Consider the following 26,877-nt stretch of genomic DNA (forward strand, 5'->3'; position numbering starts at 1 on the left):
ACAACCGCGAAGTTAATATAACTAACTCCCTTGAATCGGTCCACAACCGTGCTGCCAGGTTCACTCTTTCGGATTATTCCTACAGAATAAGCACACAAGCCCTAACATATCAGCTATGCCTCCCCTCACTTTCTTCTTGTCGCAAGACTGATCATCTAATCTTATTGTTTAGGTTTTTTCCATTCGCTGCCTTCAAGCAACCAAACTATTCCTGCACATTGTTTCTCTGGACACTTGCACTGAAATGCTGCGTATCAGCCAAGTGCACACAGAACCATTAGTCTTTAATGCATACTGCCAGAGAAAGGAATGCCCTTCCTTCACATTTCGCCTGCATCACTAGCATTTCTCAATTCACGGCTGCCGTCGAAGTTTTTCTCTCAAGTCGTGAAACATATCCTGACCCGCCAGTTTTTTTTTTTTTTTTTTTTTTATCCACCCCTCATGTAATCTACCATGTGGGACCTTTGAAGCATCATGAATAAACAAGCAAATATTCTGGAAAGAATGCTGTTGTGTCTATACAGCGAGGAAACCTATTCTATCGATCTCCTTCGCGCAACACACATCCTTACTAATTTTTAGAGCTCGATTACGCAGGAGACCATTGCCAATAGTTGTAAGAAGTGTGGTTTTGTTGAACTCGCGGCTAATGGTGATGAAGAGGAGATGCAGATTTCTTCAGACTATTTAGTCTGCACTGCTGACAACTTCAGCACTGTTCTACCGGACGGCACGGCATTTGAAAGTGATGTGCAGGTGCACAGCCGTGTTCATACTTCTGGCATCATCACTGATGCAGAAATAATTGAATCTGAGTGCCCTCAAGTGGAGACATCTGAGGACCCTTTAGCCCGCAGCGGCGAGGATTCTGGCGACAGCAATAAAGTGCCCCTTTCTCCGCCTAGTGAAGTGATACTGAAGCATTGTCGGCGCAGGATATAACCGCGCGCTACTTCTCGTGCCAGGAGAATGCTGAAGCCGAAGTAGAAATGATTTGCAAACTGCATGCAAAGTTCATCGACTCGCTGGAAGGCAAACGTGTGCAGACACACATCACTGATTACTTCAGTTGATGATGGTTGTCTTGTAGGCTTGTGCAAATAGTGAATTTTAAGTTCGAAGCGAATTCGAAGTGAATAGCGATTTTGATCGAATAATTTGAAGTCGAATTCGAATGATATGTATGACATATAAAAGAAAAGTAATATTTATTATGACCTAACTAAACTGCACAATATTTCTTTTGAATCGAAATAGGGGCTCAACGCAAATGCCATTTTTTTCTTTCTTTTTGTTCAAAAGAAGTCTAAACAACCTTGAGTAGTAGTTTAGGTAGGATGCGAGTGATAACATACTTAACGTTTTAAAATTTAATATAGTTGGATTATATATGCTGTCATAACAAGCTTAATAAAATGAATTGATTTGAGGATAACATGTTTTTCAAAGAGGCCCTGCAACACTTTTTCAATTAGCCATGGCACCAGTAAATGTGCTTGTCGCCTCAGAAATTTACTGCCTCAAAGTTTCTAGAATCAGTCAAGTACGAGCAGAGTTTCAAAAGTTTCCCGCACGCTGCAATAGACCTCTACCGGGGTACGTCACAACATGACGTCACTGGTGCACGTGCAAAGAGGTGGTTGGCAAAACACTCCCGCCGGTGGCTGAGTGGGGTGCAGTCGCTCGGTGTTTGGGGCATTTTATTTCTTTTTGAAAGCTTAATCTTCATCTCACAGTGGCAACATTAGCTGTGGCATGTGTCAGAGAACATCTAGGTGTGTGATAAAGTGCGTAATGAAATATTCGTCACGCTGGCTGGCTGTTTATCTCGGAGAAGTGAACACACGTGGCGGCCTGTGCGAGGAACAGCGGCATCGTCTTCAAAAATGTGCATTGTTGACTGTGGCATGTAGTGTGCGTTGAAAGGCATCGACAATATTGGTTCATCTTTACGTACGGTGAAACTGGGAATGTGTGCAGTGTGAATAATGCGATGTGTCCAGGTTGCGAAAACACTGGCATTCGTTGCGAGCCGGTTTCAGTAACTGATTGTCAATGGAACTTTACGATCTGACATTGTAGTCAAGGTAAAAATACATTCGGCGGGATCATCTGTGAGTGGGTACATCTCAGCGTACGTGCGGCGTGCAGAAAAATAGAAGTGCATAATATCCTGGTGATATATACGACTATGCATGAGCTATAAGCATGTTGTAGCGTTGCCGAATCTGCATAAGCCCCGTGTACATGGACGCGACGGGGGCGGGCTGAGTTGAGTGGCGGGTTCAGCTTACCTCGACGCGCTCGAGTTTATATGAAGTCGCACGGACGAGTTGAAGTGAGCGGTGATCGCAGCGACGCTTTGCGTTGAGGCGAGCCCAAAGCCCGTCTTCCGGTACCAGTTTCCGCTCCTCCAAGCCTGCGCTCTCGCCGCTGTGGGCTGCGGTTGTTTACGCAGTTGTCGCTCCGCCACCGCGATGGCTGTCTTGGAATTTTTTCTCAGTTTGCACCAGCTGTACTTTATGGTTGTGTTGGTGTCTTGGCTAACACTGCGCAACGCGATGGCAGCAGTGGTTCTGTTGCGGCACAGCGCTCGCCGCAGGCGTATCCGCAGCCTGACGCACCGTCCCCTGTTCACCCCTGGCTGGTCTCTCCAGGAATTCGCCGTACCGAATATAAATAATATTTTCTCGCGTAAAACAAAGATTCGTATTAAACTTACAGAAATAAATATCGTTTCTGCACCCTTTGAAATGATCCAAAGTGTATATTTTTTATATGGAGCGTCACACAGACCTATAAGTGCCTGAGCATGAACAATATTGCAAATTTTTCAAAGTTCATGTGCCAGCGCTTCCAAACTACTGTCTTCGCGACTCGTGTTTTTCCCCCACTTACCGTCAACAATGCAAGCAAGCTATGCAGCTGCGTTGTCTCTAAAAAAGTTGAAAAGCTGTAAAAATTTCTGACTTTGGTCAAGAACACTGCACTGCTTCCCCGCAAAGCACATTAACATACACTAGTGGTGAATGCGTTTTAACAAGGAAATTCGGTTCTTTTCCTACCGACTAGAATCGTTTTACCGTGCTGCGTATAATATTTCACTTTTTCGAAGTTTCGTCGCAACCCAACTGCCACCATATTTAAGAAATTAAAATTTTCTTTAGAAAATTGGTTCCAAAAATGAATAGTGTAGTAAAGTGACTAACCATTACTTTTTAGAGTGTAATCGTATATGGTCTAGCGTACTGTCTGGGATATTTGGCGTGGAACGACCCTCATCTCCTCCAAAACCCGAAAAAACGTTCGAAATGCCTAAGTCCATTCAGGGATTCATGAAACACGAATTAAAAAGAGTGAAACCAACCCTGGACTACGCTTTTCCTCAGGGGGAAATTACATGTATTGGTAAAGGCACTTAATTTTTGTGGTAAAGTCAATTTACACCACTTGCAAAAAAACCCAAAACAAAACTTACAAAGAATAAAATACCCGAAAGTATTTGCCTTTTCATAGTCGAACCTGGCTGTGAAGAACGCAAAATAAATGCAAGCGGAGTTGGAATGCTGCGCATTAGTAGGAAATTCTGTGAATTTATGCAAATGTATTCTGATGGCGAGGTGACCAGAAACTTTATTAAAGCGTTCATGTGCACGTATTTGAGATTTCTGGCGCACAAGCCGATTTCCTGCTACGGGCAGAGCAAAATCACCCGTCGTGAGAACGATACCCAACAAGCTCTCGTAGGACGTGCCAAGCAAGATTTAAACGTAAAAGTGATCTGCATTTACCGCATAACAGAACGATGTCCTCCGCGCGTACCGGCCGACAGAGAGAGAGCAACGTCGGACTGATGGGGACAGGGGAAGCGGAGACGGCGACGGGCGGGAGAGGTCACGAGCCCTCAACTCAGCGTGACCGGTTATACATGCCCTTTCTGAGCGCGGAGAGTTCGGTGAACCTACCCCCTGTCTCCGGGTCGACGGGACTCGCCGCGACGACTCTCCGCCCCGACGCGTCCGCTTATACATGGGGCGGGCGAGTCCAGAAAATCTGTTTATTTTGACTCAACGCGCTCTCGTCGGGTCAATGTAAACGGGCCTATATATGCTTCATCACGGCTATAACTTATAATATCAGATACCAGATACGTGTCAATAGAAACAGCGGAGATTTTGGTTTCTTATCTACTTTGTACTTTTACGGCTCGATCCTTATGATGTGAAAATGCGCGTTAGAAGTTTGTGTATCAGGCCTAAAGCAGCGATAGGTACGCAAACACGTTATAGGTGTCAAATGCAGCAATGTAACTGTGCCAGATAATATATATTATTAAGATGTCGGGTTTGACATTACATGAATTTTCACTGGGTTTTCGAGAAATGCAGCGGCAGAACTTCACTTTGATTTTCACGAGATTATGTTAACTTCAGCTTAACCCACGGCAACAAGTGGGTTTCTTAAATTCATCTCCAATGAGACTTTTGGGCAATGAATGAGAATCTTATCCGTGACATTGCGCACAGCAGCTCAAAACCATGCTGTTGCCAATGCTTTACCTCGTTAAAAACTGCATTGCACATGCCACGATGAGAGCAATTTTACATCCATGCCATGCATATATTTCTCAAAGTGCCAGTAGTCGTGTACATTCAAAATGCTCGCTTTCGAAAAAGACGAGATTTTTTTTTTTGTGGCTGCCATCTACGTAGTGAAGCCCACTGCGTGCTATTCGCATCTCTCAGTATTCTAAACAAAGTTTCTTTAACTACGACGAGCGAATTCCCACACTATGAGCAGTGACCCTTCCGCGACCCCCTTCTTTCAAAGGCTGTGACTTTAGAACATAGCAATGTAGAAATTTCTGTCGAAAGAATGCAGACACGCAGCTCTGCTATGCATAAAGATGCCGCCAGAGAAACTTTCTTGCCAACCAGCAGCTGCTCCGAGAGAGGGTGTAGGGGGCGAGGTGCCCGCAGTGAAGTCACACTGTTTACAAACAGGGAGAGGTCTATTGCATTCTCTCTTCTCGTCCCGACTAAATAGCTGGAAGTTAAGCAGGAATGAATGACACGGAAAAAAAAAATGTCACAAGCACTTTGTGACCTTGAACACCTCTTATTTTTTTTTTTCTACGAATGGGTGGCTTTTCAGTGCGATCGCGCACGTACTCACAGACAAGCGGCGACCTCCCGTGGCGGTTCCGGTAACGACAGCGCGCCATGCTCAAATCAACCAATGGCTGTGACAAGTGATCTTTGAGCTTTTGGTGTCATTTGCCGAGAAAAGAAAGCAATTTTTAGCTTTGAGATTTTATTGTGAATAACAAGCAGCGTGCTGCGCTATATTTGCCTTGCTTGTTCTCGGTAGCCTCAACTACCGATCGGCAGCGTTTTCTGACCATATTTAGTAAATGTTGCAGGGCCCCTTTAAATTTGAAGAGGGGCTTCGCGGCAAAGCAAACTTCCCCTGGATAAGTGTTTTCATGGTTTAGCACTCCTACATTGCAGTGAAACCACCTTTACAGGTGGTGACATGCAGATTAATACATTTATTTGTTCATTACGAATACTCTACTATTCGTCCGAATATTTGAAGCATTCGAATATTTGCGCAAGCCTAGTGTCTCGTGATTTATGAATAAATGCAAGTCTTCTGAAACTTCCCCCTCATGTGTTAGCTCTCCGTTCAATTAGCTTTCAATATTTAGAACTTCTTTTAATTCAAACAAATATTCAGGCTCCTTTGAGCTCGAATTATCTAGATTTGACGGTAGCACAGCAGCTTTGCGAAAGAAGCATTCCTAGTGCACTATTCATATTTAACCAACTTGGCCAAATAAACTGTTTTGAAGTTGGCCTTACTAAGCAAAAGTACCACAGCATGACTAGAAAGCAAACTGTTACAAACCTGGTGAAGGGCTGGGTGAAGAGAGGAGTACCGTATCTGCAAGAAAAGGAAAGAATACATCAAATAAATTGGTGCAAAGCCAATGCAAGTCAAGACTGCACATCACTCCTCTGCACTTTTGGCCGATTCTCTTGGCCTTGCCGCGGTGGTCTAGTGGCTAAGGTACTCGGCTGCTGACCCGCAGGTCGCGGGTTCGATTCCCGGCTGCGGCGGCTGCATTTCCGATGGAGGCGGAAATGTTGTAGGCCCGTGTACTCAGATTTGGGTGCACGTTAAAGAACCCCAGGTGGTCAAAATTTCCGGAGCCCTCCACTACGGCGTCTCTCATAATCAAATGGTGGTTTTGGGACGTTAAACCCCACAAATCATCATCATCATGACCGATTCTCTTGGCACATTGCAAGGGTGAAAGAAGGCATCAGTGTTTTCGAGCAGCTTTGGAGTGGAAAAAGGGGAGTTTTGGAGCACCAAAGGGCTCGTTTTGGAGCTACTTTCTGGATGCAAATATCATTGTTGATTCCAACTTTTTTTATTTCTGGGAAACACGAGAAATAGTAGTTTTTAGAAAGCATTCAATGCTGATGAATTGATCATACTTACCACAAATTAATATAGAACATATGTGCAATGTAAGTGCGTGTTCAAGTTATCAAAATATCACAGCTGACAGAGGTATAGTATAACCCAGAGAAAACAATAGATAAGCGATTCTTAGCATTGCTGTACACTTGACCTCAGACGAACGAAAAATGTTCACACTTTAATTACAACACCACAGGTGACACAAACACCAACTGACCAACTAAAGATAACCTAATGTTTCCTTCAGCCCAGGCCAATGTGACTATGAAAAGAATGATGATTCAAAAAAAAGAAAACTCGTGCTCAGGTTTTCAAACCACCACAGCCAACACGAGAACCCAGAGGGTAATCAGGAGAAGACATGAGAACCAAGATGAAAATAGAGATAAGCAGTTCAATGCAAGCTAAACAGACTTCTGAAAAATTTGTTTAATGCTCATATAGACAAACACCACTACTGACATGTATGCATGAGCAGATGAAAGATCTGAACGTTCCTTTTTATAGCATTGCACAGGGTTCCAAACTAGAATTCGTAGCAATTTTTGGAGCAGTGAAATGCTACCGTGAAAACCGGAATATAGGTCAGACCAGAATATAGGTCGACCCCCCAAACTTTGAATCCCCGGAAAAGAAACTTTTTAAAAACATTACAATGTATCACGGCGCAACCTTACCTTGGTAAATACGCAACACAACCAGCCGCCCTGTGGTGACATCTTTTTCATTTCGACACTAACCTTCAAGGTTAAACGCCAGAGGGCCACAAAGTGCTGTCACTCAGACTCGTCCAAACTTGAATCCGATGACGTCTGTTTTTCACTAGTATACTGCGTCCCACAGTGGATCGTCCTCCGTTGTATCTAATGCATTGCTAATGCAGCATTTGCGTAAAGATGAAAGTACGCTGCCTCAGTGCAAAGTCTTTCCGCGTCATAAATCGGCGCACCTATTATGGCAATTCCTCATATTGCACCACCCTCGTGAGCCCAGAGTGGGCGCTATCTCGAGAGCATTCACACAGATGCAGTCCACTGTTACGGGTAGCGACCTTGCACGCAGCTCCCGGATGAATTCGGCGAGTAGTGTGCCTGGTTCGGGGTGCATTGCAGTCCGTCCACGATACAATGTTTCTTTTTAGTTGTTGCAGGATGTTATGTGCTGCTTTTGGCTCCTCCATTATCGGACACTTTGCTCCGATGCACCAAATTCCCGTTGTGCCACCAGGCGGCCGTGTGTTTCGGCATACTCGATAACATTTTTCTTAAAGCCTACCGTACACTGCCATTGACTACCACTGATTCCTGAAGGAAATAGAAAAAGGAAAACTGAGAGCAGATAATCGAAGCTAAATGACGTTGCTAGAACACTGTAGGCTTTGCCTAGCCTCGCCTAATGGCACTGCTGTTGATGCTCACGATGGGAATAAAGACTTTTGACTTCAGCTGCCCACTGTTGCAAGTCTTGCACATCTTTTCTGCTAAAGGTCGATATATAAGACGAAGGTCAACTATTCATTGTGTTATTTTGAAAAAAAATGGAGCCTATATTCCAGTTTTTAAGGTACTTCTGAAACAGGAAAATGTGAACTTGTAGCAGGTTACGAAAAAGAAAATTGCCATTTTTATTACACAAACCAAAGATAGCTTACATCTTTAAAAAAATATGTCAAAGTACAAACCATTCAATATTGCCTAAATTGTGAACAGTGAACATGAGCGCTGCTATTTTAATAAAAGCAGAATTTTGAGAACCACTCTACTGTACAAACAATGCTGAATTCAACATCAGCATTTGCAGCGCCTGTCAAATTCTTTGACAGCCTCGGCAAATGCAAATGTGTATCTGCCGGGTTGGTGAGCTCAAATGTCGCGATTCTTGGAGCACGAACGAGTGGACAAGGTGAAAAAAGAAAAGACTGTGTACAGTTTTGTTTGTTACTTCTTAGGACTGCAGAAATGTCAAACACGACCCCAAATAATTGACAATAATTTCTTGGACGTCAGCAATCATACTAGTACACACAATTATGTGGCATACATACGCATGAGTTATTGAACAAAATTGCTGTGTCCTTTGACTAGTACTAACAACCCCTACAATATCTTGACACGCTTTTTCGCAAGGCTCCAGTGTGCTGCGGCTAAGGGGGCTTAAGGGGAAACGCGGGTCTTAGAATGGTGAAACATGGCCAAAAAGTCGATATTGAGAAAATGCGATATTTGAAATTTTTAGACCGATAAGCACATGTTCTCAAATTGTGAACGCTGAATTCGATCAGTAAATGGATTAAAATTGATTATGAAGTCGCCACGGGAGCCGCAAAACAACCCACGGCAAGTCAAATTCGTTCAAACTTCCCGCGCGCGCCGCTGGCGAAGCAGTTGGCCGATCGCCGCCATCTTGGGCTTGTTTTGAAGCTGATTCCTCTGTGCGCATTTTGTCACCCTTCAAAATGGCGTCGCTTAAACAGAACGGCTGCCCTCGCCCCTTTTCTGGAGCCCCCTTCCAGGCCCCTGATTGGCCGGAGCGCGAGCGCACCAGGCGAGCCCCCTGTTCCTCGCTTCCCATTAGCTGATGTGGCCAACGTTGCCCGCGCTTTTTTTTTGTATATTCTTCGTCCGCCGCCGGTTCCCGTTCGCGCACGTTGTTCGTCTGCTTCCCGCACGTGCTTGCTTGTGGTACGCAACCGACGCACCGACATTCCGTCTTTTGCCGGCATGACTGGCGACGCTCGTCTAAAGAAGAAGACGCACCAAGCGTACGGCAAAAAACGGAAGCGCCCGTGGAACGCCCACCAGAAGAAAGCAGCCGATTTCGCCCGATGCCGCCAAAGCGGCGCATTCCGATGACGGCGCGCAGCCGCTTGTGTCCGAAGCGGTGCACTCTCCTGTGCTTTGCAGCAGCACCTCATCGGATTGTGTCGTCGTCGGATCGTCATCTTGCACTTCCAGCAGCATCCTAGACCGCATTGACACGGCGTTTTATTCGGCGAACGAGTTTGCTGAGTGCGCGAGAAATGCAGCGGGCTTGAAGGCATCACTCGCATCACAGTGCGCGACGGAACGTAAGTTCGAGTTACTAGATATTGATCTGGAGGATGGTGGCAAAGTAAACGGGACAGAATTTGTTATTGTTGATCTGGCGGCGATACGCTCGTTATTTGGACTTGTCGCGTGCCCAGAATGCGGTGAAAGAAGCGTCACTGTTTCAAAGGCCAAGAAAGAGTACGGGCTGTGTTCGAAGCTCATAGCCACGTGCGGCAGTTGTGATTTTCGCGAAGCGCGTTTTTCGTCCACACGTACAGCCGATGAGACCGACGCCAAAATAAGCCTTTTGAAGTTAATATGCGTGCCATGAAGGCCATCAACAGTATCGGCAAGGGGGCAACGGCTCTGACGTTCCTTCTTCGCCAGGATGAATATTTCGCATCGAGGGCTTCACCACAAGAGTTACCAAAGCCACATGAATATAATGAAAGAAGCCTGCTGTGCGACTGCTGCCAAATGCGAAGCGGCGAGCGTTGCTCACATCAAGGAGCTCCATGCGGAGTTCGGCAACGCGCCCGGAAACGTCGACGTCATTTATGACGGCACCTGGCTTACACGTGGACATAGCTCGCATGCATGTGTTGGCTGCATTGTTGAGATGTATAGTGGCCTCGTGATAGACCATATCGTGCTATCGAGGAAGAAGAAGCAGGACATTCTGCCTGGCTCATTCAGCATGCCCCTCTGTGCCAGAAGAATGTTGATTGTAATGCTGGCCAGATGGAAGTGGAGGCAGCACTACGCTTGTTTGAGCGGTCCTTGAAAAGCACAAGCTTCGTTATACGACAATGCTGTCAGACGGCGACAGCAGGACATTCCATGCACTCACAGAAAAAGAGGTGTACGGCTTCATAAAGATGGCCAAAAAGGACTGCATAAATCATGTACACAAGCGACTGCATAATCATGTACACCAAAGCATGACCTTTGCCTTTAAGCCCTGAATCCTGGTGCAAATTTCAGAGAGCTCTTGCGAAAAATGAGAAGCCGCCACCACACAAGGACAGCCTGCCTGATTTCGTAACTGAGGCTTTGGAGCCTGTGTTTAGGCGGCTGAGCAACAATGCCCTCTTGGAAAGGTGCAGCGATGGGATCACCCAGAACCCAAATGAGAGCCTGCACGCCATGATTTGGCAGCAGGCCCCCAAAACTCAGCATGCATCCTTGCGGAGCATTGAAAGAGCAGTTGCCGAAGCCATCAGCCGCTTCAACCAAGGCACAACCAAGAGCAACGTGGAAATTGCCGAGAAGCTGGGCTACAGCGCTGGCAATAACTTGGTGCATCGCAGCCTTGAGAAGGACAAGGGCAGGCTGCAAAAATCGCGAAGAGAGCATATCGACAGCAGTTCAATAAAGGAAAGACTTTCAAAGCGTCACAAGCCAGCAGGGGACTCTGCTTACAGCCCTGGTCTGCTGTAAACAGTCATGATGGCAAATAGTGAGAATTTTCGCAAAAATAAATATTCTTGGTTTTAGACCTAAACATTGTGTAAATCTATTGTCTATCCTAGGACAACATTATTACATAATTTTTTTGTGTTCCTTTCACTTGCAAAGCACTGGAACGACCACAAAGTAAAAAAATAATAATTCTCATGCTGAGTCAATGACTATTTTATAGTTCTAGAACAAGCTGTGATCACTATTCTGGGTGGGTACAGTGAAATTTAGCATTTAGTGAAACTTCAAAGGCGTTTTTCTCAGTTCGATGTTATTGCACATTGCACTCGGCCTCACGGGGGTTTTTCCTATGTTAAACTTGAGTGAATGCGACAAAGTTGGTATCATTTTATTCGTCTTGACATGATCTAGGCGGTGATGCTGTTTCTATTTCTCTAGCATCACTTCAAAAATTACCATTGAAGATTTTAGTGAGAGAAATTTATTGTAATATAGTGACCATATGTGTTCGTCCATTTTCTTGTTTATAAAATGGCTTCAAATGAATAAAAATAGCATCAACCCCTACAGAGTCCCCAGCATTGGGATTATGCATTCACTTTTTGGATTTAGCAAGAATAAGTTGCCAAAAAGTCCTGTAAGAAGTACGCAATTAATTAAGATTCAGACCTTCATATTTTTTAAACCACTAGAAATATTAAGAAACAAATTGGAGATTTGAAATCAGCATGGAAAACTAGCTTAGGTAGTATTGTTTGGTGAAGATTGAGCAAAAAATTGAAAAAAAAAAAATTTTAGAACCCACGTCCCCCCTTAGGCAGCATTCTGTGCAGGACAGAGCAATGGCAAGAGATTTTAGAACCGTTACTTCCCCTCCCTATGCCCCTTTCCTTTTTTTCTTTCACACTGACATAAGGTCAAGAGCACAACTTCTCGACTCACTTGCAAGGCGCGCAAGGCCAGATAAAGTGTTAACAGTGCACATCAGTAGATAAAGTGTTAACAGTGCACATCAGTAGATTCGGCGACGGCACCAGACATATTTCACCTGGATGACAAAACTTAAAAGGCACAGGGTAAGACAGTATTTGAAAATATAATAATAACATTAATAATCATAATATATGATTTTCTTTTTTACACTGTTTTTCTGAACAGAATTTTTCGTGGGTGAAAACCAGTAGTCTGTGAACATGCCTCCTAGACGTATGTGTTGAGCTGATGGGCTTTGCATCCCAGAGCCATTGATGCCTTCATTTAGGTTCAGTGTCTTAAACAGAAGCGTTCAGAAGAGAGAATTAACAGCAAATAATATCAGCTCAAGGGTACCACTCAATACACAAGGCACAGTACCCAATTTTATTGAGTCGGGAACATCTCACAACTTACCCATGCTGTCAGCGCCATTTTGATCAGTGGTTTCTCCGTCTTCGCTCATGTAACCCGGCGGAGGTGTCTCTGTAAAAGCATAGTGGAAGACACCAATGTGCTGTATGCTTCGCAAAAAGGGTGTCACGACAATGCGCTTAAATCACTTGAAAACGCTTGCCGATTAGAATGGTTTTGCAGGAGCACGAGTCATCGCACACTCCACTGCAGCAATACTACTCAGTACACAACAGCCTGTCCCTCTTCAACCACCCTTGTAAAATATTCCCTAAGGTGACCACTCATAACGTACAGTAGAATCTCATTAAACGGAACGTGAGGAGGCTAGGAAACAATATGTTCCATTTAACGAAAAATCTGTTCACTGAGAGATGAACAGGAATGCAAAATACAAGGACGAAACCAATCATATCAGAGGCAGCTGTTTCATTTAGGCCGCAGTTCCACTGAATAGATTTCTATTTACAGAGGGTCTACTGTACCCTGGAAACCAAAATTTTTATTTTTCGAGATATCTGGATGAAAGTTTCAGGGTAAATTCACTGCAAAAAAACTAGAGAAACTGCAAAGTTTCATGAAATTGTGTTCAGCGGTTCTAGAGTTACTGAGGCATAACTGGGTGGTTCACTTGTGTGTCTGAGAAAGCCCGAAGAAATCCCAAGACATACTAAAAGAATGAAATTTTGTGGTTATCCCTGAATAGATACCCTAGGCGCTTAAGAGCCGTTTTTTTTTGCCCTCTCAAAATTTTTATGCAGCTTTGAATTTGATGTAGCCAGTAATGATGACATTTTTCACAAATAAATTGTTTATTAATAATTATAGGCACCAATTTAAAAAAAAAAAGAAGCTTGATAGACCCTGGCAAAATCATCCGGGAAAAAAAAAATGGCACACAAATCTGACAAAGAGTCCTAGAGAAATCGCTTTCCTCAGCACCACAACTAGCCAAAAAATCCATTTTGTTGTAACGGGCTTTGAAAGTTCAGCACGTGTGTTTTCCTCAAAAAGCTTCAGCAGGCGTCCTAGTGCACTTTTTTTCCTCTTTTGTCTTCCCTCCATCTCCTCCAAGTGCCATATGGAGTTTTTTTTCACACATAGGGTATCTCTTTCAAGTGCTTGCTGGATGGCTAGGTGCCATGGTCAAAGCCCAACAGCGTTTGATATCACTTACATTGCTTTGCAACAGCCGGCGTTGTAACGCAGTTTCTACAGCAATCAAGGACGAGTGCTGCTCTTTTGGCATTAGCGACCAGAGAACAGAGTGGAATGACTCTGACCCATTCTGAGTCTTTGCTCCCAAGCAGCGCTGAAGGACACACTGGTGCGAAAGTCACTGGTAGATGGGCAACATAGCTTCAGAGTCTTTGCTCCCAAGCAGCGCCGAAGGAGACACTCGTGCGAAAGTGACTGGTAGATGGTCAACATAGCTTCAGCAACATAGCCTGGTAGGTTGTGCTTGTGCCTGGGTTGTGGCTCACCCTTTGCTTCTGCAACTCTATGGTGGAACAACAACTCGGTTCCCCCCGGGCAGAGGTCATGGCGAGAGTCATGGTCACTTGATGTGACATGCCAATATGTTGCCATCACTGCATGCTGTCACACCACTGGAGTTGTTTCTCCATTCCCAACCGTGACAGCCTGTGAGCTTCTCAATGAGGGCTTTAGCCAGCTTCCCCTTCCCACTCAGTGGATTGTCACCTGAAGTGCACTTCCAATCCTTTTCTGAACATAGTTCAGACAATCCTCTTTTACTATAGGCACTAGCCCGTAATCATTATCTTCAGTAAGGGCACAGAATGTAAGGCTGTCCCCATCAGACTTGAGGGTGGTGCGTGCACCGCAGGCCATGCTTGTCAATAGACCTCTTAAATAGAGTGAGGGATGCTGCCACCTCCTTGCTTCCAGATTTTGCATCAGTGTTTTTCTGGCAAACATGGCGCTCATGCCAGCTTTCATAGGCTGCATCTGCAAGTTTGGAGCCTGTTTGACATCTAATGCAGTGGTTCAACATAACTACAGCATGTAATACGAGGTCCGTGTAGAAGTCAATCACAGTTGCCACTCCGATATGTGATGTGTGCCAACACTTTCAGCCGAGTACCGTCTACACCACGTTGATGCCCTTGCTATAGGTGGGGTTCATCTTTTTTTACGTAGTAATCACTGCTGTGGCAGATTCAGCATATAACTTGCCCAGAGCAGTGGCTTCTGCATTACCGAACATCTTTTTTTCAGATGTTTCTGAAAGTCTTACGATAGAGACCTCTATAAGAGACGTTCATGGCTGCCTGAAAATCGTTGAGAGCCGTTTGCCCCTTACCTATTTGCTTCACGGCCACTATGGCGCGGACATTCACGTCAAATACCTGCGAGTCCTAATTGGGGGGTGATGTCAACACTTTATCGATGGTGCCACAAAAAGAGCACACGACTTCCAGCTTTGTTGCCAGTCCAAGCTTGGCGCTCTCTCGAATAGTCATGCCACCTTTCAAGCAATAATTTCACACTGTGAAGTTGAGCACCACGTTAAACATGTTCATTTGGACGAGTGAGAAATGTTCACCGTCACTTGTCACTGCAGGTGCAAGAGAGCCGGCTGCATCAGTTCAAATTATTTCTGCGTCCTTAGTGTAGATTCGAGTTTAGCGCGAACGGCATCTCGCATTCGCATTCATTTCTTCCTTAGTTAGAAAATGCGTCTGCAGATGAAAGGTCGATGACCCAAGCACGCTCGATGATCCTGATGCAGACGAAGTGCTGGGTCTGGAGATCTCAGCAACACTTGGTGTCACGCTCAACGACACCGATTCAGAGCACGTGCTTGTCACAGAACGAGCGCTCCAAAAGGGCGCGCCGCCAAATTCTCGCGACGAAACGCTGGAGTGGAGCCGCGAGGACAACGATAAAGAGAAAAAAAAAGAGAAAGCAAACATCTAAAGATTCCCCGGGCGCGCGACCCTCCCCTCTCGGAAGCGTAGGCTTGCGGAGGAACCTCCTCACCCCACCACGGCGGCCGAGCAAGCACTCGAATTTTCTAGATGGAAAGGGGCGTGGTTGAAGCCGGGTTGAGTCATCTGTCGAGGACAGCATTCGAATCGTCTCGCCCCCTCCCCAGCCTTCGCTGCGTATCGCGCCGACGAAATGACGAGAACTTTCTGGAATTTCGCGCGGAGGGTATTTAATCGAGCAGCCGAGGTGAGAGATCAGGAGAAGATGGAATTTAGTGCCAGAGCGCGTAGGGATTCCGCCGTGTAGTCGGCGAAGGTTTTGTCTGTGGAGACAAAGCAGGAGAAGAAGATGATTTCCACCTGAGGGGTGACGACTCGAGCTACAGGCAAGAGTGTGTGTTTACCGCTATCAAGCGAAGACGCGTGGCAACAGCTGCGTGTGTGAAGCCGACGTGTTTCCGGCGAAGAAGTTTGAAACTTGGAGAGTGGCCGATTGAAGACGCGAGGTTTCCTGGAAGAGAAACTTCGGGGCAGCGGAACGACAGCAACGCTGGACTTTGAGTGAGTGATTCTCGGAAGAGTATCATCCAGACTTTGGTTACAAGAACTTTGGACTGAATAGGTTTTCTATCTCTTTAGTCTTTAAGTGTCTTGGTTGTTCAATGCATGCGACTGCATTGTAGTGCGTATTGTTGTCTGTGTCCGTTGTTTCCAGTGAGGCTGATTGTACTGTGTAGTACGTTGTTTGATTGGTGACATATTGTACTCAACTATTGTGGAGTGTGCATACTTGTGTATTGTTTTTGATCTGCCATTTTTGAGAATATAATTTTTGTTTTGTTTGTCAACTCTCGGCTCTGACTTGTTCTTTGGGCCACAGCCGGCGTCCGCTGGCGCGCCAAAAAGGACCACTTCTAAATTGTCCACACTTTCGTGGTGCGGTTCGGGGGGCCGATACTTCAGCCCTTGGGATTAGCCCGGCGATCGCCTCCCTAATTAACGGGACCGGTGTGACAGTGCTGAATCAGGCAATCTTGGACATGCTCGATGCATTCGCGGCTCCATGTACACACGGTGTCTCGGATTCTGAACTGGTAAAAGCCGACAGAACAGTTTCGCCGCTGCAAGCGTCTACCCACTGGGCACTTGTAACAGGAAAGCGGAATTTTGATTCTCATAGAAGCCCCATACCGCGTGTTCGCACTTTAAACTTGCACACCGTCTTCGGCCTCATTGCCGGTATCACGCACAGCAACAAAAATAAAGAGCACAGAACTTGTGCGAAAAAAGAAAAAAAGAGAAACTCGTGAAAAATACAGTCAAAACCAGCAATAACGAAATCGCCGAGAAAGCCGAAAAATTTCGTTTTCGCGAGAATTTTATTGCCTCGAGTACGAGACATAAAAACAGTACGGCCAGCAGAACGAAAATTTATTGCTTTCTGTCAACTTACTTTGCCAACCCTTGCCATGCAACAACTTCAAAGCTCTCCCTTTGCACTGAAAAAAGTGGTCTATAGCTACGTCGTCATCATGTGCGCCGAAGAAGGAACGAAGGGTGTCCAGCGCATCCAAAACAACCCGAGGGTTGGGTTTCTCTGCGTGCGTCTCTTCTTGGTCCTCGGCGTCGTCAGCTTCGTGCACGCTTTCGATAATCACCTCGTAGGTCACTTCCTCGTACACGACTACATCGTCATTGGCGCGAACGAACGCATCGACGATGAGCTCATCTGGGATGTCGACGTCTCAAAGTTCCCCCCAGGCGTTGGTCAGGGATAGAGGCACTGTACTGCCACCACTCTCGCCGTCACGTGCGCCTTCGTACAAATCTTCGTCTGGCAAGGCCGAGGCGCAATCCGTGCGTGATGCTTGCACAGTGGTAGTGAAGCCCGCGTGCTTGAAGCCTCAATCAGGGATGGGGATGTTGCAAACCATGTGGCCGCTAACATCTCGAAAGCCATGCACAAGTTGACGTCGGTGGCACGCTTGTGGCGGAGGTTGAGTAGCAGACGCTGGATCAACCTCTCCCTGTAGGCACACTTAACGTTCCATCCGACTTAAGCCTTGGTCGAGCGGCTGCAGAACGGAAGTGCAGTTCAGTGGAACTGAACGGCCGTGCAGCTCGTCCAACGGCGCCATCTGCACTCCAGCATGATAATTTGCCATCACCTGCTGCAGTGTGGCCAGGCATGTTGCCGGACACAGACCCCATCGCCGATTTAAGTAAACAAACATGGCGGTATCCACGCTAGCGCGGCAAAAGCAGACGTTTAAAAACTTTGAGTGCGCATAACACGCATACCAGCATATTTTCGACAGTTAACCTTTGGCGGGAGGGTAAAATAAGGCCCGCACCGTGGTAGAAAATTCGTTAATGCGGGATCGTTGTCCAAAAACATTTCGTTGCCGCGAGATACAAAATCCATGAGCTTCTAAGAACGTTCGTCGGGGATCCGGAAATATTTTGTTGCCGCGGGGATTTTGTACTCATATGTTTCCACTATACAGCACAAGGCAAAAAGCGGCTCGTAACCACACGTCTGTCGAGGTGGACGGAGCATAGAGCAACAGCGAGACGAGCACACCGGACGCACCATTGCTGGGAGGGATCGCCCCCACTGCCAGCGCAGCAGCCAATAGCGAGCACGCTTTCGCCGTTGAGATAGGAGTAACCTGCTCGAGCAGGTTATTCCTATCTCCGCATCGCATCCCAGGGTAATGAAAATAGCGTCTCAAACGCGCTGTTGACACCATTTTGAAAGGCCACAAACGAAAGAGAAAAAATTCACGGTCAAAACAGGACCAAGATGGTACGGGATGACCAAATGGTCTCGGAATGATGCGCGTGCGAAGTTTGGTGTGATTTTGGCTTTTGCGAGTGTTTTGAGCACTGCGGCGGCCTCGAAAATATCATTTTTTTTTTCACTTTGGGGTTAAATTAGGCAATGATATTTACAGAATAGGTAGTTTATGGTACATACAACCAAATGATATGATTTTTCAAAGACAGACTTTTGCGCGATTTTTCGGTTTTCAAGGGCTGCGTCCCCCTTAAAGGAGTACTGGGTGTGTCCACATACGATCGAACACGCAGTTGTGGTCCCCATTCACAATTTTTTAGTAAACTTACTGAGGAGCTAGGCATTAATGCCAGAACGAAGGTATCCAACTTTGTCTTGTAAAAAACAATTAGTGAAAAACAACTTAAACTGGGGTCATGAAACTCTGTACATATTAACTTTGCCTCTTTTGCTTTAATTGTACTTTTGCTTTCTTCATAAATAACTTACGTGGCTTACTAGAAACACTTATGTTTGAAAATAATCTTCTCAAAAAGGCCATTTTTAATTCTTTTTTTGAATCTCTCCGATTGAAGTTGACGACATCATTTACCATTCTGTGAAAAAACCTTGCATCATTTTGGCTGTGAACAAGTTGTAATGCATCACATGTGACCAAGGCAGCCTTGTGGCCATTCAAAGTAATTCTATGCAATATAATCACAAAAAAGCAACTCCACACCAACAAATATGCAGTCGGTTTGCATGGCACATCAAACTTTGTCTTACACCAGTGTCTCTTATAAAGGGGTTTGACAGTAATTGTCACAGGTAACCACCTTTGGACAAATGCAGTATCTTCGTTTCACTGCACAACTCTGTGCATGGTAGAGACGGTTCTCATAAAGAGGTGGGGACAGCTACGCTATGAATGTGACAGAGTACCTGTGAGAGGAAAAGCCTGAACGTCTAGGCTCGACGGGAAGTCGGTGTTGTCAGGCACCGAGTTGGCATAATCGTCCAAGCTGGGCAGTTCTGTGGGTAAGTCGCCTGTCTGCCTCGGTACAAGGATTGGCGGCAATGCTGAAATGAAAAAGCAAGGACGCCACTTAAGGACAGGGCATTTCAACTGCATATGTACTATATGCAAAGTTAATGACACCCCAAAGCTGTTTCTACAATTTATCACGAATGCACCGATTTGGTAAGGCAAGTTCCAGGATGTCCATCCTACATCCCTAAACCTCCATAGTACAATGAGCGCCGCCTGTCTGTGTTGCAACATGTTCCACGTTGCTGCATCGCTTTTTTCTTGGGGCTTCCTCCTTCGGTAAAGCTTAATTGCTCTAAACGAGTTGTGTGCCGCAAATCAAGCTATTGACAACTTGCAAAGCTGCTACATCGTCTACACCATCTGGCGAGCGGTGTCGCTTCAGCTTGTCGATGCAGTGTGCATAGGGCTTTCGCTATCCGATCAACGCCAGGATCCATGCGCCTGCAACTTCATCAAGACACAACCACACTGCCCAAGTTTACGCTCATCAGTGATCCTTCTCAAATGCCTTTTGCTTGTAAGAGTGCCTTTGCAGATGGTCGCCGTACAGGAGAATAAAATAACAACTGGCAGTGTTGTTATTGGTGAAAGTGGACTTCAATGTTTTGAAGCACCTCAGAGAGCAGGAATAAAGCTACCTTGAAGCAGCTTTGGTGCAGGAAAAGGGGAGTTTTGGATCAGGTTCAGAGAACTAAGAGGTGTGTTTCGGAGCAATGCAAGTTAGTTCTGAAACGGCTTTGTAGGGTCAAACATCTTTGTCAATTGAAACTGCTTCTGGTAAAAAAAAATGAATTCCGATGGTTAGGTAGACGGGGAAGTGCCTTCTGTCATAGCGCAGTTGGTAGAGCATTGGATGAACAATTTGAAGGTTTGTGAGCTCAGATTTCACCGACGGACAAGATTATTTCTCTTTTATGTTATTTCTTTCAATTTATGTGACGACTATTAAAACTACAGTTCAAATACAAGAATTAAGGTCCCCTACGCTTTCGTTGGTCTAACTGTCACTTGCATTCACATGGCAGACGCCAAAAAGTGGCACGCACTGGCACGCACAAGCTCCATCAAGAGAGCAGAGACACGGATGCTCGTATAATTGTAGTGACTATCGCCATAAAAATCGAAGGTGCATCTTGTATCAGCACTTCATCAGTTGTGCAGTCAGAGAAAGAAATCCACTATCTTAATGACAAGTGTCCCACTAATTTCCTTAAAATCTATTCAACCTTTCTAACCTATGACCACTAGGTTCTAATACTAGATAGCCACACCTGTATACTCTACAAGGGGCCAATTGTTAGTCAGCAGTGTGTTGACGTTCCTTTCCTTCATCCGTGTTGCTGCAACCACTCAACATGCAATATCACCAACTAGCCCGACGTAAACAGTTTCGAACGGGAGGGAGCGGGAAGAGAAGACTCACCGGGCGTCTCTACTCGCTGGTAGTGATACGGGTTGACGCACACCTCGTCCTTCTTGAGGTGGAAGGCATACTGGCAGTGGTCGGTAGCGCGCAGCTCGTGGTGGCTCTGCAGGTCGGGCCAGCGCCACAGGCGGCAGTAGATGACGTGCGGCAGCCCCTTGCGGTGCGACACCTGCAGCCGGCCGTCCAGTGACCTGCCCACGGCCACCCCCCCACTGATCACCCTTAGGACATCAGTGGCGCACAACAAGGACACTGCACACACATACACACACAGCCAGGACACAAGGCGAGAAACATTCAGAGAGAACAGTTTCCCCGGCCAAAACCACATTATGGCCATGCGCTAACTTCGACCACCCAGGATTCATTAATGTGTGCCTAAATCTAAGCAGACGGCTTTTCAATGCATTTGGCTGGTACCAAAATATGAATGCCATGGCCGGTAATCAAACACAAGCCATCGAGTTCAGCAGCGCAGTGCCACTGCATCCACCACCAATTATCGTTACCACTGTGGCCTTAATTTAAGTACTCATGAAAGTTCACGTTCATTTTCAATATTAAATGAAGACTTATCTCAAAAAGGCACAAAGCACCACACCAAGGCTCGGAGCATTCTGAATGATGTAATGTAGCAGATTTTGCACAGCCAGATAGGATTTTTATTCAGGAGGCTATATTATGTTGTCAAGATGGAGGTGCTGGTGCCGTGGTATTAAAACAATGATGTTTTTGAACTCTTTCAAGATTGGCCAACGACATGTGCATACATTTACGGACCACCGAATCGCACTTGCCTTACAGCAGGGTTCCTTAGTATAACATTACTGGGATGGTCATTAACGCAGAAACTGAACTTGTACAAAAGTTTCTCACCTCGTGCCCCGTGAACACAAACCTCACAAGGCAACACAACACATGCGGCATAGAAAATCAGACATTCAGAATAATTCGAACACAAGAAAAGGCTATAAATATATGTGTCTTATCAGACAAGGCCTTCAGATGGTTGACGAAAGCATTACAATAGCAAAATGTAAAACACAAAGACAAAGGTACAACTCAAGACTAACATAGGCATGAACTGACAACTCTGCTTTTGAAGCCCCCATCATCTTGCTCAAAATAACAGCGTGGACAAAATATGACTGAAGGACCCACCACAGCACTGCACCACAGCACTTCAATCTCCTTTTGGTTGCCATTACTTGCACTTTTCAAGATGTTCAAGTACTACTAGTCCAGCTGTCGATTCTTTGACGACTCTGCACTTGCTGGCTAGCAAGGACATGCATTTCGATACTTCCGTTTGGGCCATGTATGTCAGACTGTTCTACTATCCCCGATTAATGTGCTGAACACCCAGCATGTTTCCATTTCCAAGCAATAACACCAATAAAGAATTGGAAGACTACTGTTTAAAAAAATGAAATATTTTGCCACTTTACTTATAATCGTTTTTTTTTACAGCGGAAATTGACGGTAGATGACACAAATTGTCAACATGTTTTTAAATTTAATTACCTGTATGTTTATATAATATTTTACAGTAGATATGACCTCTCATTAACTACTGCATAACATTAAATTCCATACTAACAAATTGGTAAATAAAGCAGGTCTTGCTCTTCTTTAGACTTTAAACCATTTTCAAAACCCTTAAAGGGACACTAAAGACAAATATTAAATTGATGTTGATTGCTGAAATAGCGGTCCAGAAACCTCGTTGTGTTACTGTTGTGCCAAGTAGGTGCTTATTTTTAAATGAAATGACGTTGTAGTGGTCCACATCACGTTAGCACACTTCAGATTACCCGCCTTAAGTGGAAACTTTCACGTCACTGTAGCAGTAAACAACGTTGCCTGGCTTTACCACATGGCCGCCGACACTAGTAGCAGCAGAGAGAAAGTAGCAGCAGCCACAACAGCAACAATAGCCACTGAACAATTTCCTGCCTAGGTCTCCGAGTAGTGGACGTGCTTGGTTCAGCTGGGCCCCGCCAGATGGCACGAGTTTAACCAGGAAAAAAAACTCAACTTAGGAACCACTCACGCCATTTTCCATAGTAACGTTCGGCGGTTCTTTTTCCCATGAATCAAAAAGAAATGAACAAGCAGCACTTTATTACGTCTCTTGATGCACTGTAGGTTCTTTATTTAGTGTAGCTAGTTCGATTACTAGTGATTATTTGCAGGCAGTAACCCTAACGTCATTGAGATCATTTTGCAAATGTCCTACTCGTGACACATGTTCTCATTCATTTACATTACTTTTTTCTTAAGTAGGGCACTGCTGTCGATAATGTCGTTTTAGATGTCATACATCAAGCTTTCACTCCGACGTAAATTGTCATTTGACTTTAGTGTCCCTTTAACACATTACTCCATTCTGACGCATGTTAAGAGTTAGAGTAAATAAAATATTTGATTAACATAAGCAAAATCCTGCCCCTAAATAAACACACTGGCTTATGATCAATCTGTTTTACGTAGTTACGATGGTTTGACTATCTCTGGCTAGATCGCAACAAATAAAGGGAGAGCAACAAATTTTAGTCCTTAAGTACACCACGTGCTTGAAGCTGGAAAACAACCTGAACTTGACCTGAGAAAATCAAAATGAAAAATATGCACAAAAATCTAAAATCATCTAATTGAACTACATTCCACACAAATAGAATGAATCAATAAGAAGGGCCATCATGAGGCATTTTCAAGGACTAGTGCAATGTCGTGTTCAGAGAGCTACAGAATGAAATTGTCCACGACAATCAGCAGGCTTAATAACAACAAAATGCAGTGTTAAAAATAACCGAATATAATGAATAGTACTATCAACCACCAGCTAATTTCTGAACAACTACGATTTGCTAGCCACAAGCTTAAGAGGAAGTGCCCAGCAAAGCCTAAACTGGAAAAAAAAAAGACAATGTTTTGTCTGACTCTAATAACAATTCTCATTTTCTAAACTACGCAAAAGGCATTAACAGTACAAAATATTAACGAAGAACGACCTATCTTGTGCAACAAAGTAACAACAAGCCAAAACCTTTACACTAATTCAGAAACCTATCAAATTGGAATCGTGCGGCTGCACCACTGTTGGAACCTTACACAAACATAACACAAACACATAAGCACAAGCCTTTAACAGATTTATCCTGAGCAGGATCAGGAATACTTTACAAGATGCTGCTGTAGCGTTTCAAAAGTGCACACCAGAGAACATGAAACAAGGCAGAAACACTCAATAGTTTTAAGCAACCTTACTGCCAGGCTTGTAGTGCAGACTGAAAACTGCGACGATAGAGGCTGACCATTTTTATTAAAATTTTAGGTTTTCATCTGCGATGTAAACCTTGACATCATGGCAACTAGCCTACCAAACTGCCCAGGCATTAATGGACACCATTTTGAAGTGCACATGCTGTAAGGGGCTAGACTAAATTGTGTTCAGTCGCAACCATTACAGAAAGCATGAAGTACTACAGAATAATAACTAGCTGTGTTCAATCACACTACTCTAATTTTCTTGCTCCACATTTCCTACACAGTCCTTCGACAGCGTGCAAAGCATTTACTAGCCAATTAAACCTATTACAACCTTGCATCCATGAGTGGTTTCTTTGAATATGCTGCTACATAAAACAGTTCAATGACAAAGATGTGTTACCATAGCATACTGAGTAACAAAACTGAAAGCAACGTGCAAAGTTTCAACTGTTAAGCTAGGTATGGCTGCTGCCAAGCTTAGCTCACGTGTATCTAGCTCCACCTTATCAAAATAAAATTCTGAATTCCTTCCCAAGATTAAAAAAAAGTACGAATTCTAATGTGGACATTATGTGCACACATGCAATGACAGCTCCCAAAAGTGGTCGGTACGATTCCCCACCTTAATGTCATCCACAAGAAACACTTCGAAAAAAAAAAACTCCATCCCACATTTTGCTTCACTTCGCATCAAGTTGCTGAAGTGGCACCGACTAGTCCCCCCGGTGTAAACAGCTACTTCAGCAAAACGATCACCGCCCGTGGGCATTTTCTACGTTGTTTGCGCACTAGCGGTTGAAGACGCCCGTGATAAAGATTAGGACACGTCTGACACAGACCTGGCATTGTATGCACCTCGCGTACTGAGCAAGAAACACCACACGACAACAAAAAAGGGCGAGCAACGAATGCGTTTTTGCTGGATAAAATCTAGGCGGCTATTATCGCGCTCTGCCTCAACAAATACGCGCTGTTGCTAAGTGTGACGGACGAGGCACGATGCCAACGAGCACGTCACAAAGAACTCCAAGCAATCGTGTTTATTTTGCAGACCCCCCCCCCCCCTTTCCATGTATCTGCGGCAAAAAAAAAAATGCGCTGCTTTGCACCACATGTGCATCTCGCAGACTTCAATCCGTTACGACACAGCTTTGCTAGGCCGCGCGTTACAGGCACAGTATAGTCTTTCTAGCATTTTATTGGAGTTATTTTGTGGTGCGACCTCGGGTTGAACGGTAGCTTCGAGTCTGACACCCAGCTAGCACGCGCTGGTAGGATACCACCGTAGTGACTTAAGCCCGCTGCAGGCACAAGATGGTGCGCTCGAAAAACAAGAACAGAGGGGGGCAAAAGCCGAAAATCTCTCTCTGCGCGTGGGAAAGCCCACTCCAAGACCCGGCATCCACAGGAGACGTTCGGCAGACGGCGGGGGAGGGAGCAATGCACTCTTTCTTTCTCGGCCGCCGAAGCGATCGCGTTAGGCCTAACGCCGACGTAATTCCAGAACCCTCGAAGGCATTCAAAAACGTGGAAACACAACACGTATCAGCCGCTACTCAACGGAGGGCTCGTGCACGAGTGGACCCTGCGTCGGGCACATCCACGGCGACCGATTATCGGGGGAAACGTGCTGTCGCTACCGGCACGAGCCGCACGGGTTCGCAGGCGAGGCAACACCTCGCGAGTTTCAGCCGCGCGGGTTAGAGCGACCGCCGGAGCGGCACGGTATCGTTCCGGCCTGCCCCGGAATCAACAAGCAGGGCACACATTTCCACCGGCGATCAACGATTGCAGTGGTTAGTGATGCATGCGCGAGATCGACTAGAGAGGCCGAACGCCCCTACCTCAACGGGAAGAGTCACTTGTTGATTTCGATTTGCAGCAAAATGCTCTAGTCACACGGGACAACGCCGGCGTCGAATCGCTGTGCGAGGAATCGCTGTCACATCCCGGGTAAAGCTTTGCACCAAGCTCGAAACAAGACACGCCGTCTGGCGATCTCAAAGGGACACTTTTTCAACCCTTTGACGCCGATCGCGGCTCACTGGGCCGCGGGCGAACATGCAAGCGCAGCTCGTGTGCACGCTGTACTGAGCGAAAACCCGGTGGGTGAGAGCAAAGGCTTACCGCAAAGGCCTACCGACCCCACCGAGCGCGCCGCTTCAGCGGGGAATTTCGGCACTCCGCCACTCGTGTCAGCCGCAACAACAAAGACGAAAACGTCGCGCAATGCCTCGCTCACCAGTCGCCACGCGCAGACACACACGGCAGCACCGTACTCGGCGGCAGCAACGAACCTTCTCGAGCTCGTTTAACACGGCGGCGACCTCACTGAGCAAACTGTCCGGCACAAGAAAGCGCTCGCGAGTTAGGCTTGACTGCAACACAAAGCGGCCCACAGGCGGCATGTGGTGCTGCTCTCTCACCCTCGCCCCAAAATCCGCGAGGAGGAGAGCGCACGCAATGCGTTCGTAGCAGCAATCACGGCGGCAAACAGCCGCACCGACCCGACCAAATTCCTCGATTAACGACGGGCGAAAGAATGAGGTCAAACGAAGGCACGCGATGATTAGCCCGCAATTACAGCCCCGTGGGGAAAAATATGTAAATAACAACCAGGAGGAGTCGATCCAACGACGTCGCGAAGTTTGTAAGCGCAGCATCTAAACATCGCGCGCCCAGTAGAATCACCGCGCACGAACAGTAGCCAAAAAAACACGTTTCGGTTCTCGAGATTGGACTATTTGCGCTGAGTGGAAAGATAAGACCAAACCCCCCCCCCCCCCCCCCCTTCCTGGGTCTCTTCAGTTGAGATAGAGGAACGCAATAGCTCGCAGCGCCACAAGACTAGGGCGTTCTCCCTTCCCCAAGTGTCCTCAAGCGATCATGCTTCGGACCACAACTTTTATCAAGCTCTCCTCTGATAAGCCCGAGGCTGCTCGAGAAAGGCAACCGTCCCTCATCTTTTACTCTTTGGTTGCAGCGCTTTCGCATTACGAAGCCTTCCCTAGACCGGCTTCCCAAAAGATCCATTTCCGCGTAAAAATTTATAATAAAAA

General features: G+C 45.8%; 1 protein-coding gene across 2 annotated transcripts in view; it reads right to left on the reverse strand.

Annotated features, from left to right (window-relative positions):
* Nucleotides 1-26,877, reverse strand: part of LOC142814548 (mothers against decapentaplegic homolog 3-like) — a 64,315-nt gene that overhangs the window by 36,642 nt on the left and 796 nt on the right. The window contains exons 2-5 of one of the 2 annotated variants that reach the window (XM_075893409.1): nucleotides 20,543-20,736; nucleotides 19,011-19,148; nucleotides 12,336-12,404; nucleotides 5,914-5,949 (exon numbers count right to left, since the gene is read on the reverse strand). In XM_075893409.1, coding sequence (XP_075749524.1) covers nucleotides 5,914-5,949; nucleotides 12,336-12,404; nucleotides 19,011-19,148; nucleotides 20,543-20,736 — 437 coding nt within the window. Of the gene's footprint in view, nucleotides 1-5,913; nucleotides 5,950-12,335; nucleotides 12,405-19,010; nucleotides 19,149-20,542; nucleotides 20,758-26,877 lie in introns of both variants that reach the window. The other variant, XM_075893408.1, reaches the window with a different exon arrangement.

The sequence above is a fragment of the Rhipicephalus microplus genome, chromosome 4, assembly GCF_043290135.1.
Source record: "Rhipicephalus microplus isolate Deutch F79 chromosome 4, USDA_Rmic, whole genome shotgun sequence".
NCBI lineage: Eukaryota > Metazoa > Arthropoda > Arachnida > Ixodida > Ixodidae > Rhipicephalus > Rhipicephalus microplus.